This window comes from Ictalurus punctatus, chromosome 6 (assembly GCF_001660625.3).
Source record: "Ictalurus punctatus breed USDA103 chromosome 6, Coco_2.0, whole genome shotgun sequence".
Lineage (NCBI taxonomy): Eukaryota > Metazoa > Chordata > Actinopteri > Siluriformes > Ictaluridae > Ictalurus > Ictalurus punctatus.
This window is the reverse complement of record NC_030421.2, coordinates 19,374,344-19,392,115: the sequence shown is the minus strand read 5'-3', so window position 1 is coordinate 19,392,115 and position 17,772 is coordinate 19,374,344. Positions and strand designations below refer to the sequence as shown.

Below are 17,772 nucleotides of genomic sequence, written 5' to 3'. Positions count from 1 at the left end.
CTCAGCTTCTGTAGCAAACCCTCTGTGAGTGGCTTGTCACATGCATTTATTATTCATTTAAAGGCAGCACATTGGACCAGATACTAGCTACAGGGCTAGAGATATTAAGTAAAAAAATTTTCACAGACTTTCATTAAAAAATTTCTTATTTAAACCTCCCAGGTTTGATTAGCAAATAGACAATATGGCTTTAAAAAAACAAAGTGAAGTGAATTTATTTTTATGGATTAAGAATTCAGAGTACATGTTAGCTGTTCAGTCCAGTCCATGAGTCAAAATAAACAAATGAACTATGGTTAAGCATTAAAATGTAAATGTTATCACTATTCAGTCATGTTAGTTGCTTATTCGAACCTTTGAGAGAGAGAAATTGTATGTAACCAGACCTATTTGAATAGGGTTTAGCTAACTAGCTAGGCACTCTGCTGAACTCATTTGATTGTGAATACTGTAATACTGAATAGGAGCTTCCAGTGTAGTTCTGGAATACTTTACAAGGTCTGTATATGGATTTGCTATGAAATAACTATTTTCTCACTATTCATTACTTCTTTCTCCAGCTAAGCTGCCTTGCCCTTTTACAAGGCCACATCGCTGCAGAAATGATAGAGTGTGTTTGCGGCTTGATCAAATCTGTAACAGTGTGGATGACTGTGGTGACTTTTCAGATGAAGAGCAGTGTGGTAAGTCAAATCTATAAAAAAAAAAAAAAAAAAAAAAAAAAAAAAAACACTATTATTGAAATCTTTTGGATGGTTAAGACAGTTCCAGTGTGTGGGGAGGCAGTCATTCTGTGTTCTGGTTTCTTAGTCTTGTTTTTTCTGGAGAATTTAACTGTGCAACTGAACTTTTGAATCTGCTCCAAACCAGAGGCTGTGTCTGCCAGACCAAAGCCATGTGGAAAGACTGAGTTTACCTGCAGTAACAAGCACTGTATACCTGCTCAGCTGCAGTGTGACTTATTTGATGATTGTGGCGATGGAGGATCCGATGAGCATGACTGCAAGGCCTGTAAGTATCTTTGTATCCTTGCCACCTGAGTAACATCTGCATCCATGTCAATTGAGTTTGAGTGGAAGATCTAAAAAAGTCATCAGAGAAAGAAAGAAATGTATATATATATATATATATATATATATATATATATATATATATATATATATATATATATATATATATATATATATATATTTACAAACACACAGCATGTGAATTTGAAAATGGTTCAAGTTTAAGATACTTTCCACAATAAATATCTGATTTAGAATTATATATGTTCTTTTCTGTTTACTATAAAAGGGGATGTATTTATAATGTGTGAGCTTTCAAGGCTGTCTTTCATTCCAGTTTTGAATGGAGACATCTGTGGGAAAAGGATGAATCCATGTGGAGAGGACGCAATGTGCAATCAAACAAGTACCAATGTAACTTGCCAATGTAAACCTGGATTTCAAAGGAATCTCAAGACTAAACGGTGTGAAGGTGCAGTGAACCTTTTGCTGCTAAACTGCTATAAACTGGATACTAGTAGACCTTAGTTTTATAAGGTTCAGGCTTAACTCAGATAGAATCCTATACTATCTTGTGTTTCCAAACTATTGTTACATCTTTATCTTGTACTGTACATACAGGAGATTACACATTGGAAAATGGTTGTGGATAATTAACTGTGAGTTTGGATGAGTGTTTGTTTTGAAGCTAGTTTCCTCTGCTCCGTTAGAAACAGCAGTAATTATTTGAGTTTGTGAACATTCTCAGGTTGATGATTGTACTTAATGACTTGTATATTGAGGCAAAATCAGCCCCCATCAACTATATAACTACTGCTGTGTAAATGGTATCATCTTCCTCAAAGTAGAGCAAAATCACTGTGGTGAGGTTGAAGGGATCAACGAAGAGTAACAGCCATAATATAATATCTGATTATTCTTTTTCAGAAATCAATGAGTGTCTATATTTTGGCACTTGCTCACACTATTGTATAAATACTAAAGGATCATACAAATGTACATGTGACAAAAATTATAAGGATATCAATGGCAGTTGTGTAGCTAAAGGTAAGGACCTACACTTTCCAGTGATTTCATTTCTGCTGCATCATTTTCAATTTTTTTTATTCTCATGTTTCATTTTTAGAAACAAATAATAGCATCAGACAGAATATCCTTTACACAGCAATCATATATTATTTTAAATTCAGCCAATAATTTAGGGCCACTTTAAATTAGAAATTTTAAATGTATATATTGAATAATTTTAACTAATGTTTCTTTATTATAATATTTGGTACAATGTTTTTTTCCCTCAACAATCATTTGATGGACAGGAGCTATATTAAATCATTTACTGCAGTAGTGAATCTAGTCATAGGTTCATGAAAGTGGTTGATTAGGCAAATTCTTATTAAATTCTTATTACAGATAAAATAATTGCCTATTCATGTTAAAGAATTTCACTGCGCCATTCATGTCAATGCAGGCACATTAATTTCTGACAGCAACAGCAGCAATTGATAGAACTGGGGAATAATTGATCCTCAACCAGCTACTGTATATGCCAGCATTATATCAGCAAATTGGATGCACTCGCACTAAAATACATCCAGTAGCCTATTCTTTAAAATTGCATTTAATTGTAATGGGGTGCTTAAACCCGTATTCTTAGTCAGTTATTGAAACAAACTTCATCAATCATTCATCATAGCGTTCAAAATTCAAAACATATTTCCATTATATTTTTACAGTTGTAATACATTGCTTAATGTAAAAAGAAATGTATAAGTTAGAATTGTTGTCTGTACTGCATAGCCAAGTTACTTAATTTATTGTTTTATAGAATAATTTGTACAATTCTATTTCAAATAATGCACTGTTTTTAGCTTGTTCACCTATGCATTGATTTATTAAATTATATTGATGTGCATCTGTAATTTTCAAACTGTTGTCTTAAACCCTAAATGGAATTTAGCCACTTCTCATTTTTTTTGCATATTAATAACTCAACGGGCAGGACCAGAAGATCGAGTGCTCTACATAGCTAATGACACTGAAATCCGAAGTTTTGTGTATCCATTTAACCAGAGCCATGGACACAAAGTGCTCGCTCGCATCGAGGAAAATGCCCGCATCATTGGGATGGATGCTCTGTTGCACCAACAAAAGTTTATCTGGGCTACCCAGTTTAATCCGGGTGGACTTTTTTACAAAGAAATCATAGACAGGAGTCAAACTAAAACAAATGATGGAATAATAGTAAGTATTGGTAACTATGGAAAGCATGTTATCACAAGGGTCCCCAGGAATATTCTTTGTATTGCAAGTTCTTTCTTATATCCTTTCTGTTTCCTGTTCAAATTTTGTTGCGTTATTCCTAATTTATAGTTATACTTTATATTTGTGAAAGATCAGACTTTGAGATTTTTCTGACACACTCTCTTAAATGATGACTGTAGCTACTGAATTCATAATCTTTTATTTATTTATTTATTTATTTATTTAGGATATTGCTTGAAAGATTTTTTTTTTTAAACTTCCTATCGTTTGCAGTGCCCAGACTTTCGGCGGCCCAGAGATGTGGCAGCTGATTGGGTAACTGGAAATATCTACTGGACAGACCATTCGAGAATGCACTGGTTCAGCTATTACACAGCCCACTGGACCAAGCTGAGATACTCCATTAATGTGGGCCAGCTCAAGGGACCCAACTGCACTCGTCTGATAACTGATATTGCTGGAGAGCCTTACGCCATTGCCATCAATCCCGTCAAAGGGTAAACTTTTTAGTTATTTTTGCTATTCAATTACATTACATTTACATTTATTCATTTAGCAGATGCATTTATCCAAAGCGACTAACAAATGAGAAAAGTACAAGCAAAATTCTGTTTTTTTGGGGGTTTTTTTAGAAAACGTTAAGGGCTATACATATTAAACATGAAAGGGAAAAGTATAAACTGAGGCAAATGATGATATACTGATGATATACTGTATATGGTTTTGGATTTAATCTAGCTGTGTAGTTATGAAAAGCAATGGATCCTTAATGACACGGTGGGGAAATTTAGTTTGCCCCATATTTCTTCCATTGTTGTTCAGTGAGGGGTCAGTATGGTTTTGTAGGTGTGGAGGGGCTTTGTTCACAGGAATATGATACTAATTATTGCTTCCAAATGTGGAATCTGAATACCCTTTCTCAAAAGCATAATCAAAAATCAGTAGCCTTTTACCACACTGTTCTTTAATCATGACATTAAGCAGAGGTGCTATTAAAAACAGTGCTGCAAAAACAGTTACAGTAAAACAGTGCTATGGTTTAACAATATTATACTATCTACTCATTATAAGACATTGTGCCAGGCTAGTGCTATGATGGGAGCTTCTCCAATTTTTGACGAGAAAAGCCTCAAATAGCCTATTCATATTAATGACTTGAAATAACAATTTCCATTAAAATAAAATACAACATCATATGTGAAATGTTGATGCATAGCCTGAAAAGGGAACGTTTGCTGTTTCCATGGTGGGCCAGGTCAAATTATTATACAGTATATAATATCTCACCGCCATCACAGAAATATCCATGTCTGTTACAGGATGATGTATTGGTCAGTTATTGGTGACCACTCACATATTGAGGAGTCAGCAATGGATGGTTCTATGCGCAGAGTGCTGCTGGATAAAAAACTCAGAAGGCCTACAGGTATTATTCTTTACTTTTGGACACTACAATAAATGTACTGTACTTCTTTATTATCCTTGTTAAGTTCTCTATTGTCCACTGCCTTCCATTGGCCCCAACAGTATGTATTGTATATACAATAGAAACTGAAAAATAGAGGATGGAATTGGGTTCTTGTAGATTACAGGATAGGGCAGAATTTATGTTTAGATTTAGTACTTCCTTTAAGTACTTCCTATTACTTTAACGGAAAAATTTTTTTTTTTTCCAAAGTCAAAAAAAAAAAAAAAAAAAAAACCTGTTACACCATTAGAAGCAATTGTTGTCTAAAAGTGTCTTTATAAATATCTCTTACGAAGCTACTGAATGCTCAGCTTCTATCCCTTACTCTTTCTGCAACTCCGTAAATTATTGCTTTATAATATTTATGCCTTTTAGATCTAAGCAACTCAGGATATATTAATTTATATACTGTATATTTATAATGTGCATTGATGCCATAAATGGTCTACTTCTTGCATACTACAGACATTTTATGCCTTGCTTTAGAGAGAGCTAATGTCAAGCTCTCAATATATTTGTATTACAGCATATCTTTTATTGTGCTTCAAGTGGAAATGGCTACTTTTGAGCTTTTTATTAAATTTAAAAGCTAAAAATGAAGTGAAGAAAAGTATTCACAAACACACATGGCTTTCATTAAACCTGTAGGAAATTCCTTTTTGGAGACAATAATATGTTACACTTGAATTTGGTCTCCTTTGGCCTTCTGTTCTTTACTGTTTTTAGTGTATATCCATGATGTATTGTGAGACCTTTATAAGAGAGATTTATAAGGAAACTACATATGTTCCTAATACTCTCTTAGGATTAGCACTTGATTACTTCAGCCAGCATTTGTACTGGGCTGATGCAGAGCTTTCGGTCATTGGGAGTGTGTGTTTGGATGGCTCAGATCCACGGGTGGTCATCGATGGAAAACAGGGTATGTTTAACAATTTAAAACTAATGTTTGTCTCATAATCTTACTTTGCTTCACACTCCATGATGGAAATTGGGATATACAGTAGCATGCACACACAGCATGCACAATTTAGATCATTTTAACACTAAACAATAACATTTAACTGTGCATGGTTCAGGATAGTGTGGGGTGATTTTCAGGTAACGAATTGTACATGTTTCTACAATTTCATACAAGATTGTACATGTTCATTTATATTGTCTATGTTAAAATGTATTTATTCTTATTCATATAAACCAATACAAAGGAAAACCACAGTCTATTTAACCTAATAAACGAGTTTCCTACAGCCTGCACTACCTTCAAACACTGTGCACAAAAAACAGCAAGATAAACAGATAGCATTTCACTAAAAAAAGTTAAAAGTTCAATAGTCAGATGAACAAGTTTATGTAAAACATAATGCTGCATTACATCCTAAACAACAATTTGTAATTAAGAATTTTCAACTTCGGCACGTTCGACAGACAAAGTTGGAAAATTGGTGCCCCCATGTTCGTAATTTGTTAGCAACAAGCTAGGCTGCTAACTCGGATGACTGATGTATATTTTATTTCTCAAACAGCTAACTGTATAGTCAGTGATTTAACAAACAAAAATGTGTGCATGTTTATTAATCTAAAACTAATACATGAATATACAGTATAACTTACTTAAAGGTAATAAGTTTTACTTTGTTATTTCTGATGCTGTGTGCATCCATGTTGACTTGACATCGCTCTGTAAACAGGGAAGGAAATCAGATTTGAGAAGAATACCCCAAGTGGCATTTCATGTTACGAAAGACATGGTCCCCATATACTCTGTTGAGAAAGAAGGGTTCACTAAGTTGTGCAAAAAGAGTATCAGCTCCATCTCTAGCAAATAGGTTTTTATCCCTTCTTTACATATCCTTTATTTAAAAGAACCATTGCCTTCACTATTTGCTATAGATGGTGCTGTTACTATTTTTGCACATATACATTTTCCAAAGTCCATTTTAATAAATAAAAATCTTCATAAATGAATTGCATAATTTTTCAATTACATTATGTAAGAACAACATAAAAAAAATCTATAATTGACATATTCAATTAAATTATTGAAATGGATAATAGATTATTAGTATTACATTACTATTCTGTGTAATCTCCTATACAGGGATGTCACAACCATACAGAATTGACATTTTTGAGGACCTTATTTATGGAACTGACTTGAAGCATGAAGTATTTAGGGTTCACAAGTATGGCAAACAGCCTGTTGAGCTTCTGGATCCAGCCATAGAAAAAGCTACACATGTCATGATTGCTCATCGCTTCAAACAGCAAGATGGTAAGATCTTTTTCTTTTCAGCCAAATTGATTTCCCCTCTGAGCTGTATCTCATGCTGGTGGATTATAGGAATGTGATTCCGATTTTTCAGGAGTCATGTTTATGGGTTGTGAATGATGCTGGTTTAAAATAAGCCTTGAATTTATTAAGATGCTAGAATATTCTTTCAAATCTGTCTTGCAGCTATTTGAGGTTTCAACAGAATTGTTTTTCAAAGAAGCAGTAGGTGTGTCATGTAAATAGCGGAAAAGGACTAGAGACTACGATTCCCATCAGCCACTGCACCTAGTCACGTGTCTTGTTTTACTGATTCACGTTTGGCTCGTTAACACTGGTGTGTATATATAGTCACATTCTGCACTGCACTGGTTGTCTTGTGTTTGGTATCACGTTATGCTCGTGTCATGTTTCTTTATCTTTGAACCTTGCCACATGTCCTAGAAGTCTTGTTTTATTCTGTACTTCATTAAATGTTCCAATTCAGTTCTGTGTTTGCATCCATCTATACCCACAAACGTGACAAATTAAAGGATTATTATACAGTATCCCATCATTTTGTGATGTATTCAAAAGCAAACAAATAAAAAAATCATATGGTACTCAGATAACATTAGTTTTCCTATGCTATAGACTCATCTCTTTTCATTTCTGTTCTAAGACTTCAATAATGTTTTCTTACTACAATTTAGTCATCACGTGCAAGAGATTTGTATTTGATTTGGACCGACCTCCACTAGTTTGATTTGAGCTTTTTAACATATGATTATTTGATGCAGCTAAAGGAAAAGCCTGTTGTGCACTCTCAATACTTCTTGATCATAAAGCACACTTCATTATCAAGGATGCTTGCTGTTTGTTCTCTGAATATGTTTAATTGGCTCTGATAGATCTTTGCTAGTCAGGGTGTTGCATTGTGGCCAGCTGTGCCTTTCCCCACTGACTCATTAACTCTAGAGCTTTACTCTGAGCAAGAAACCTGCACTGCTAGCAAAACCTAGACTGTGATGTCTTCAGCAAAACATGGATTAAACCCTTTTGCTTTTCTCTGCTGTTTTTCAACTTTTCACAGGATCCCTAGCTAACCAGAAACCACAGACTGTTCTTGAACATGTCTTTGAGATTCAACTCTGTTAAGCTTGTACACATCTTTGAAAGCACAGTGTTTCAAATGCATTGCTGGTGTGCACACATAGCACAAGTGGTGAACTGTGAAAGATGAATATGAGATGATAGATAAGAATTTCTATTCAATTTCCTGATATTTGCATTTAGATGTGTTAAACAACTTAGAACCTCTACCAGTGATGGATATACTAGTAATGGAAAGTCCAAAGTGTGAAGAAAGAAAGGATCTCTTCATAATCCATGCCATATGAGCTCATCAGTAAAACTTAATGGAGGTATTGTCATGGCTTGGGCTTGCATAGCTGCTTGTTGAATGGGTTCACTAATCTTTACTGATGATGTAATTCATGATGGTAGCAGCAGAATGAATTCAGAATTCTACAGAAACATTCTGTCTGCCAATTTACAGAGAAATGCATTCAGTGTAATTGGGAGGAACCCAACTGAGCATGAAGGGAGAAATACCCCCGAGACAAACAAAAAACAAGCTGTGGTGCAAGCCTGGAAAAGCATCACAAAAGAAGAATGCAACAGATTGGTGATTTCAGTGGGTCTCCAGGTTGATGCTGGAACTACAGGCCTCTCTTGCATCAATAAAGGTTCATGACTCTGCTATCTGAAAGACACTGGGCAAAAATGGCATCCATGGAAGTGTGGTGAGATGAAAACCACTACAAACCCAGAAAAACATTAAGGCTCATCTGAATTTTGTCAAAACACACCTTGACCCAACCCTATTGGGAGAATGTTCTGTGGATCGATGAGTTGAAAGTGGAACTGTTTGGAAGACAGTATTCCACATAAAGAACATCATACCTATGGTGAAGCATGGTGGTGGTGGTGGCCTAATCAAAGTCCTCACTTTGGACCTTAAACTGGCAGTTCATACTTGAAAACCTACAATGTGGCTGAACTAAAGCAGTTCTACAAATAAGAGTCAAGCGTTTATGTAATTAACCAATTAGCTTTTGATAGACTAATTGGTAAATTGGAGTCAATTCGATGTGTAACTGTGGATGTATTTTAAGGCCTACCTTCAAACTCAGTTCCTCTTTGCTTGACATCATGGGAAAATCAAAAGAAATCAGACAAGACCTAAAATAAAAATTTGTGGACCTCCACAAGTCTTGTTTATCTTTGCGAGTAATTTCCAAATTCCTGAAGGTACCCTGTTCATCTGTACAAACAATAGGACGCAGCTATAAATACCATGGGACCACGCAGCCATTATAACGCTCAGGGAGAAGATGCCTTCTTTCTCCTAGAGATAAAAGTTTGGTCTAAAAAGTGCATCTCAATCCCAGAACAACAGCAAAGGACCTTGTGAAGATGCTGGAGGAAAAAGCTAGACAGGTATCTATATCCACAATAAAATGTGTCCTATATAGACATAACCTGAAAGACTGCTCAGCAAGAAAGAAGCCACTGCTCCAAAACTGCAGTTGTCAAGTGCACTTGAGGACAAATAACTTAATTTTTTTTTGCTGAAATGTCCTCTGGTCCAATGCTCTGTTTGGCCATTTTGACCCTCATTATGTTTAGAGGAAAACTAGTAGAGAGATGACATCACAAGGAAGGAAAATTGTGTGGATATACTAAAGCAACATCTCAAGACATTAACAAGGAAGTTAAAGCTTAGTCACAAATGGATCTTCCAAATGGACAATGATCTCAAGCATTCCTCCAAAGTTGTGGCAAAATGGCTTAAGGACCCATCACAAAGCCCTGACCTCAGTCCGATAGAAAATTTATGGGCGAAACTGAAAAAAGCATCTGCAAGCAAGGAGGCCTACAAACCTGACTCAGTGACTATGTTTACATGGACAGCAGTAATCTAATTATTGACCTTACTCTGATTAAGCTTTTAGAATACTCCTGTCATGTTCCCGTTTTACATGTTATAGAACATAATTAGATTAACAGCCCGCGTCATTACGTCACTGTGGCACGCCGTCCGACGTCCCTGCAGAATTTCACATATCAACATACAGTTCGTCTTTGTTATGGTACCTTATACAGTTTTGGGTGTTTTTATTTAATTTTTTTTACGAACGCTTTAAGTGCAGTTAATTATTTTTCATGCTATATGTGCTAATAGAAAACTGCTTGAAGCCGTGGGCTGCGTCTCAAACCGCGTAATTTACCGTCTATATAGTAGCCGAGATACATGTATTTTTCCCCACTACAGGCCTATAGTAGGAAAGTATGTGGTTTGGGACGCGGCCGAACTCTCTTGCTCGCCGTAAAACGTAAAACGTCTCCACGACGTTCATAATGTGATTAAGGTGTTTACATGTCTGTAATACACGTCCATAATGCGACTAAAATAGCAGAACTCCACCTGTCTTAATTCGATTAGAGCTTAATTCGAGTATGACCTTAATTAGATTAAGGTAAGTAAAAATTGCTGTTAACATGGTAGTTTCTTAATGAAAGTATGTTCTTAATGGAATTAAGAGTGGATTATTGTTGTCCATGTAAACGCAGCTAGTTACACAAGTTCTGGGCTGAATTTCCAGCAACTTAATGTGAGATGCTTGTGGAAGGCTACCCAAATCGTTTGACCCAAGTTAAACAATTTAAAGGCAATGCTCCAAAATACTAACAAGGTGTATGTAAATGTCTGACCCCTTGGGAATATGATGAAGGATATAAAAGCTGAAAAAAATCATTCTCTCTACTATTATTCTGACATTTCACATTCTTAAAATAAAGTAGTGATCCTAACTGACCTAAGACAGTCAGTCTATAATTTCTATTATTTTCTATAATTAAATGTCAGGAATTGTGAAAAACAGAATAAAAATTTAATTGGCTAAGGTGTATGTAAACTTCTGACTTCAACTGTATGTTTAAATGAATTATGGAGGAAGAAATAACATGTCACAAGAAAAATTTGTTCCAGTATTACTAGACATTTGCATAGATGTTTGGCTGCCATGACAGTTGAAATGTTTGATAAGTTATCCCTTTAATAACCATTATAACCACAATGCTAATAGTATTCTTCTATTCTTTTTCTTATGTGTGTGTGTGTATATATATATATATATATATATATATATATATATATATATATATATATATATATATATATATATATATATATATATAAGGCAATTGCATGTTGCAGTACATTTGTGAGTTAAATAGCCTTTTTTAAATATGCCTCAAGCAGCTCCTATGGTCCAAATGGTATTTTTTACTTCTTCTCACTCACACTTGGTTCTTGAATTTAAATTCATCAGAAATGTTTCATAGAACACTTAGAAATATGAAGGAAATCTAGCTTCAAATGAATCTTTAACAGTTTTTTCTACAATGTTTTGCATTTATGCAGTCTTTTTCACAGTCTTTTTTTTGTGTGTGAATTCTGCACACTGTGGACAAGACTCGCATATAGATTATTTTAAGATCTTTTAAGGACAAAGTTTTATATCTATTCTGGGAATATACTGCATATCTTCATAGACTGCATGTTTTCACTGCTTATCTGTAGTGCGATGATTGAAGGCATTTTTTTGTATTGCATTTCCAGTGACTAACCCATGTGTAAAGATAACCTGTGACTTCATGTGCCTGCTCAATCCAACTGGAGCCAGTTGTGCCTGTCCTGAAGGGAAAACCCTGGTTAATGGCTCCTGTATTGATCCCAACGTATCAGGTCAGCTATTTGTGCTAAAATCATGTTGCAAGTGAATATACAGATAGGGGGAAAATGAAAAAAACAACAAAATAAATGTATATGATACAAATAGGAGGGGCACTATTGTTTTGATTGTTTGTTTGTTTTGAAAGCTTGCCAGAAATGTTCACATGGCATCTGGTTGAGACTAGAGATGTGTATCAGCCCTGGTGTCTCAGAGGTCGCAACAAGAAAACAAAAGGATTTTATTTTCATATCTGTGCCATGCGAGCAGCCAGATATGAAGCTTGCGGGACAAACAAAACCCACATTCATTAACAAGAACATACAGCATTAATTCATTCAGCCTCGGTAACTGTCTGGTCAGGGTAGCAGTGGTTTAAATTAGGCCATTAGTTTACAAACTCAGTTCATTAGAAAATAAAGCTAATAAACATCTCCTAGTCTTTGTACATTTTCAACTGCCCTGTTTTGATGAGCCTGTGCCTACTGTAGCCTTAAATTCCAGTTTTTGGCGGACAGGACTGGAACCCGAGGTGGTCTTCTGCTGTTGTAATCCATGTGTTGCGCAGTCTGAGATGCTTTTCTGCTCAACACGGTTGTAAAGAGTTATTATTATAATTAATGTATACTTCCTGTCAGCTCAAACCAATCTGGCCAATCTCCCCTGACTTCTCTTATAAGCAAGGCATTTGTGACCACAGAACTGCTGCTCACTGAAATGCTTTTTTCCCCCCTGCACCATTCTGTGTAAACTCTGGAGACTGCTGTGAGTGAAAATCCCAGAAGATCACCATTTTCTGAAATAATCTAACCAGCCCACCTGGCACCAACTACCTTGCCACAGTCAAAGTGATTGAGATCATATATTTTTCCAATTCAGATTCATTAACTGACATTAAATGATGCGCTTCACCTGTACTTGCATGATTTTATGTCTTGTGCTGCTGCCACTTGATTGGCTGATTGGATATCTGCATTAATAAGGTGTACTGGTGTTACTGTTAAGTGTATATACACTAAATGGCCAAAAGTATGCGGACACCTGATCATCACCCCCATATATGGGCTTTCCTCAAACTGCCACAAAGTTGGAATTTTAGAGGATGCCTATGTATGCCGTAACATTACTGTTTTGCTTCACTGTAACTAAGGGGTCCAAACCTGTTCCAGTATCACAATGCCCCTGTGCAAAAAGTGAGGTCCATGAAGACATGGTTTGCCAAGATTGGGGTGGAAATCTCAAGTGGCCTGCACAGAGCCCTGACCTCAACCTCACTGAACACCTTTGGGATGAATTGTAACACTGACTGGACCCTAGGCCTCCTCACCCAACAGCAGTGCCTGACCTCACTAATGCTCTTGCGGCTGAATGGGCAAATCCCCACAGCCACGCTCCAAAATCTAGTGGAAAGCCTAACTAGAAAGAGTGGAGGTTATTATAACAGCTAATGGGGGATAAATCTGGAATGGCATGTTCAAAAAGACACATGGGTGGTATGGTCAGGTGTCCACATACTTTGGGTCATATCCTGTAGTGTATATGTAGTCACCCCTTGAACCTTTGCACAGTTTGCAGTGATACAGCCTGGCAGTGAATGAACTTAATTGGTACTGTATGTCATGAATCTACACAAAATAGTCCAAAATTAAATATATTTTGCAAAATTATTTACAAGTAAAGTTTATAAAAGTTTTTTTCTGCATTAGGATTTACTTCCACTGTGGTGAAACTTCTAAACTGGTTCTTGTGTAACCAGTTGCCATCAAAAATCATATAATTAGTTTAATGGAGTCAATCTCTGAGGAATTAAAGTCTAAAATTGTCATTTTTTTAAAAATCCCAAACTTTGAACATCCCAAAGAGCACCATTGAATCTGTTATTAAAAAAGAAATTAAAGCAGTCTGAAATAGCCTTCAAAGTCACTTTAGAGCTTCTCTCTGTGTTGTAAAGCTTTACAATATTTATAAAAAAATAAATAAATAAATAAATGCATTTAAAAAAGGGATCAAATTCTATCTCCAGATAGTCCCTAAATAATCCCATAGAGCACTCTGAAAGGACAAAGTCTATTGGGTTTGGATGTGTAGCGTGTGCTGCCTTGTTTCAGTGTGTTTTTGTTCTGCCATTGCTGAAGGCGAGCTGTGTCGGCCTGCCTGTGAGAATGGAGGCCGTTGTGTGGCCAATGAGAAAGGAGACTGGCGCTGTTATTGCTGGCCCGATTTCTCTGGAGAGCGCTGTGAAATTAACCACTGCACAGACTACTGCTTAAATGGAGGCACATGTACAGGGTCTCCTTTAGGTAAGAAAAACCTTTACCTCTGTATCAGCTTATTATGATTTTGCTTTGACTTCTTTCATGAAAAAGCTTTCTCCTTTGACCTACATCCTCTGAAACTCTTCTGTGATGCACTCAATTAAATGCACCCAGTCAGGTCTGTTTATGAGAGGGTGCTTTGAAGAGCAGGTCAGTTTTTCTTGAACATAGTCAAGAAGCATCCCCAGCTTATTCCTATATCTTTAACTATCAGTCAGTACGTTTACATGGACAACAATAATCCAATATTAACCTGATTAAGACAATACTCTAATTAAGAAACTATCATGTAAACAGCGATTATTTATTACCTTAATCTGACTAAAGTTATACTCGAAGTAAACACAAATCGAATTAAGACATATGGAGTATTCCTATTTTAGTCACATTATCAAAATGAATTATAGACATGTACACACCTTAATCACTATTAACGTTGTGTGGTAGTTTTCACCGTATGTTGCGATAGGACACACATGGCAGTGCTCAACTGTTTGATGCTGCTTACTTACCTACTATAGTAGGAGAAATACATGCATTTCAGTTACTATATAGTAGGTAAGCATGTGGTTTCGGACGCAGCCCATGGCTTCAAACAGTCGACTATTTGCATGAATAGCATGACAAATAATTAACTGCACTTGAAGCTTTCGAAAAATAAAAAATGAAACACCCAAAACTGTATATGGTTCCATAACGAAGACGAACGTCGGACAGCGTGGCGTGGGGATGTAATAACGTGCCATTAATCGATCTATGTTATATAACATGTAAAACAGGAACATGAAAGAAATACTCTAAAAGTGACTCAGGTAAACACCTTAATCACAATATTGTCTTATTCAGAATAAGGTCAATAATTAGATTATTGCTGTCCATGTAAACGTAGTCATTGTCATTGATGGTAAATACATACAAAACCAATCTCTTGGATCTAGATGTTCCAGGCATGGGTTTGACCTGTTCTGCCAAACAAAGGAATAAGAAATTTGATCGCACATTCAATGAATCACATGGTTTTGGTTTTGAAAGTGCAGTACAACTCAAACAAAATATCAGGGGATCTCAGAAGTATTCTATCAATCCACAGGCAGGTAGCTTGCATTGTTTACAACTTAAAAATAATTTTGAACTGTTGCTGCTTTCCCTAAAGACTTATGTTAGAATTCTTAAACCTGGGTTAAAAAAAACATAGGCTTCTTCAGCTGATCACATATGGGCTGTAGGGTTTAGTGTATAAGTCAGCATGAAAAATACTGGGGAAAATACTGGAACATTACCACATAGGAAGCATCTGCTTTTTAACAAATCTGAGGTACCTTTAATTTATTAATCGCATGCACTGGGTCTGGGTATGTGTTTGGTTTTATGTTTGAGTTGCAGCAGTTGTTGCTATGCCAAACTTTGTATTATTATTATTATTATTATTAGTAGTAGTAGTAGTAGTAGTAGTAGTAGTAGTAGTAGTAGTATACTTTTTGGTGGTGGCGGTGTTGAGTCATACTTCATATATTTTATGAGAATAAAATTTTATTCAGTGGCTGTTAGTTCAAAGACATAAGCAAAACCTTCCATTTTCTATTTTTATGCATGACAGCTGTTATGTAGCTTAATTCTCTTTGGTATCTGAATTAGCCTGTTTTAAATGTACATTTCCTTGAGCATGCTCTTTGGAATATTTTGAATATGATGTCTTTATCAACATTGCCACCTGTTAGAATGCTGCTAATGATAAAATCACTAAAGTGTGTTTTATACAGGCCTGCAATCAGTCTTCTAGTATGTGAAGCACACATAAAAGCAATTCACACTGCATCTTTTGGATAGAAAAATAAAATGCATTTTGTAATTTGCTTGTGTAATTTCATGCTGCTTTTGAGTTTTAAAATAAAAACTTGATGTTAGCTTGAATGTTTGAAAGTGCAAAATGAATAGCAATTGATTCAGTAGCAACAGATACTAAATATCCTGTCTTATATCTTATATATAATATGTATTTTATATTACTGTTAATTACTGTTAATTTTTATTGTAAAAAAAAAAAAATAATAAACCTGAGAATATATAAATTTATTGACAGTAGAATAATCAAACACTATGTTTTTCTCCTATTTAAATGTTATTGTTGGCTAAAAAATTGGGGTATTCCAATGAATGGGGATTATTGGTCTACAGTGTCAACATGTATTTAAACAGGTAAAGAAAATTTAAGGATATATATTAAATGTCACTGATAATAAGTTTAGTTCCTGTTCTCCTTGGCAAAATGGTTAAATGGCAAACTGGAAGACTCTGCCATCATATGAAGGATCTTTTTCACTGACTAGGAAATAATGTGTCTCTCCCCCCTGTAGGGAAGCCAACATGTCGCTGTCCTGTGGGCTTCACAGGGTCTAACTGTGAGCGGCGAGTATGTGATAATTATTGTCTGAATGGAGGAACATGTGATCTCAGCCAGGGAAACCAGCCTGTGTGCCGCTGTTTAGCAGAGTACACAGGTGACCGCTGCCTTTACCGTAAGTGCCCTAAAAGCATTAATTCAACTCATTTATTTGTATTTACAATTACAGTCTGTGTTGTGTGTAACTAATCCCAGTTCTGTGAAAAATTCTTATTGAAACAATAGACTTTTTAACAGTCAAGTGCAGATGTACATAAAATGAAAAACAAACCAGTTTAAAAGATTCTGAAAGAAAGGACTGATCTTCAGAGGTGTTGGTTTAATGTCTAATATTTAAATGATTCATTTAATATTCAAAGCCAATTTATATTTTTTAAGGTTATTTGATTAAATACTATTTCTTTCAATTGAGCTGCCAGCACCAATATTATAAACAAAAAGAAAAATGTTTTTTTGTATGGCTTGTGTCCACAGAGGGTTTAAAATGTCACAGTGATGACCTCAGGTTGTTTATGTTCTCTGTTGATAAAAAAAATCCTGCTATGTAATTTTTGTTGTTATGCTTCATAGTAGGGATTTTATTTTCTCTATCATTAATGTCTTTTTTCTGTAGCACACCCAAGGGATGATATGCCTTCATTTATGTACTAGATACTTGATGCAGATAATTAACTCTCATTAAAGCTCTGTAAAAGTCCAATTAAACCAGCAGATAATACAGAGGGTAATTTAAAAATTCTAATTAGGCACTCACAAATGATTTTTCTGTGTATTTTTCCCATGACAGACATCTGTCACCATTACTGTGTAAACTCTAAAGCCTGCACACTGTCCAGCTCTGGCCATGTGGAGTGTGTGTGTCCAGCTCGATATGAGGGGATCAAATGTGACACAGACAAGTGCCTACGATGCCATGGTGCACCGTGTATTATTGATGCAGAGACTGGAGATGTCACCTGCAAGTATGTTTCATAATAGCTTAGAATGAGCAGTTCTTAAAAAATCTGTTTTCCACTTGCTGCTGTACTGCACTAGCTTTATAAACTCAAGAACATTTTGTGTAGCTCACCAGGTACAATAGTTTTTCAAAGTGGGACCGATTAGGTCTCAACAAAATACCCACACAGCAGGGTCCAAAAGTCAAGCACGAGTGAAAATTATTATTTTTTTGCATTCTTTTTTAATTTAATACAACAATTTTCATTGCAAATTATATTATTGACAGCAACTTCAGTGAAAACTAGATTCTTTGGAATATTTACATTC

General features: G+C 35.5%; 1 protein-coding gene across 7 annotated transcripts in view; it reads left to right on the top strand.

Moving 5' to 3' along the window:
- lrp1bb (low density lipoprotein receptor-related protein 1Bb) overlaps positions 1-17,772 on the top strand; it is a 329,687-nt gene that overhangs the window by 304,063 nt on the left and 7,852 nt on the right. For 4 of the 7 annotated variants that reach the window (XR_008396570.1, XM_047156107.2, XM_047156106.2 and 1 more), the window contains exons 73-85: positions 561-683; positions 871-1,011; positions 1,348-1,482; positions 1,938-2,057; positions 3,010-3,251; positions 3,546-3,769; positions 4,592-4,698; positions 5,546-5,662; positions 6,842-7,015; positions 11,679-11,804; positions 13,926-14,090; positions 16,460-16,621; positions 17,294-17,468. Coding sequence is in view for 3 of the 7 variants with exons in the window: in XM_047156107.2 (XP_047012063.2) it covers positions 561-683; positions 871-1,011; positions 1,348-1,482; positions 1,938-2,057; positions 3,010-3,251; positions 3,546-3,769; positions 4,592-4,698; positions 5,546-5,662; positions 6,842-7,015; positions 11,679-11,804; positions 13,926-14,090; positions 16,460-16,621; positions 17,294-17,468 (2,011 nt within the window). In the remaining 4 variants the exon portion in view is untranslated. Of the gene's footprint in view, positions 1-560; positions 684-870; positions 1,012-1,347; positions 1,483-1,937; positions 2,058-3,009; positions 3,252-3,545; positions 3,770-4,591; positions 4,699-5,545; positions 5,663-6,841; positions 7,016-11,678; positions 11,805-13,925; positions 14,091-16,459; positions 16,622-17,293; positions 17,469-17,772 lie in introns of those variants that run through there. The other 3 variants (XR_006982676.2, XR_008396571.1, XR_006982677.2) reach the window with 3 other exon arrangements.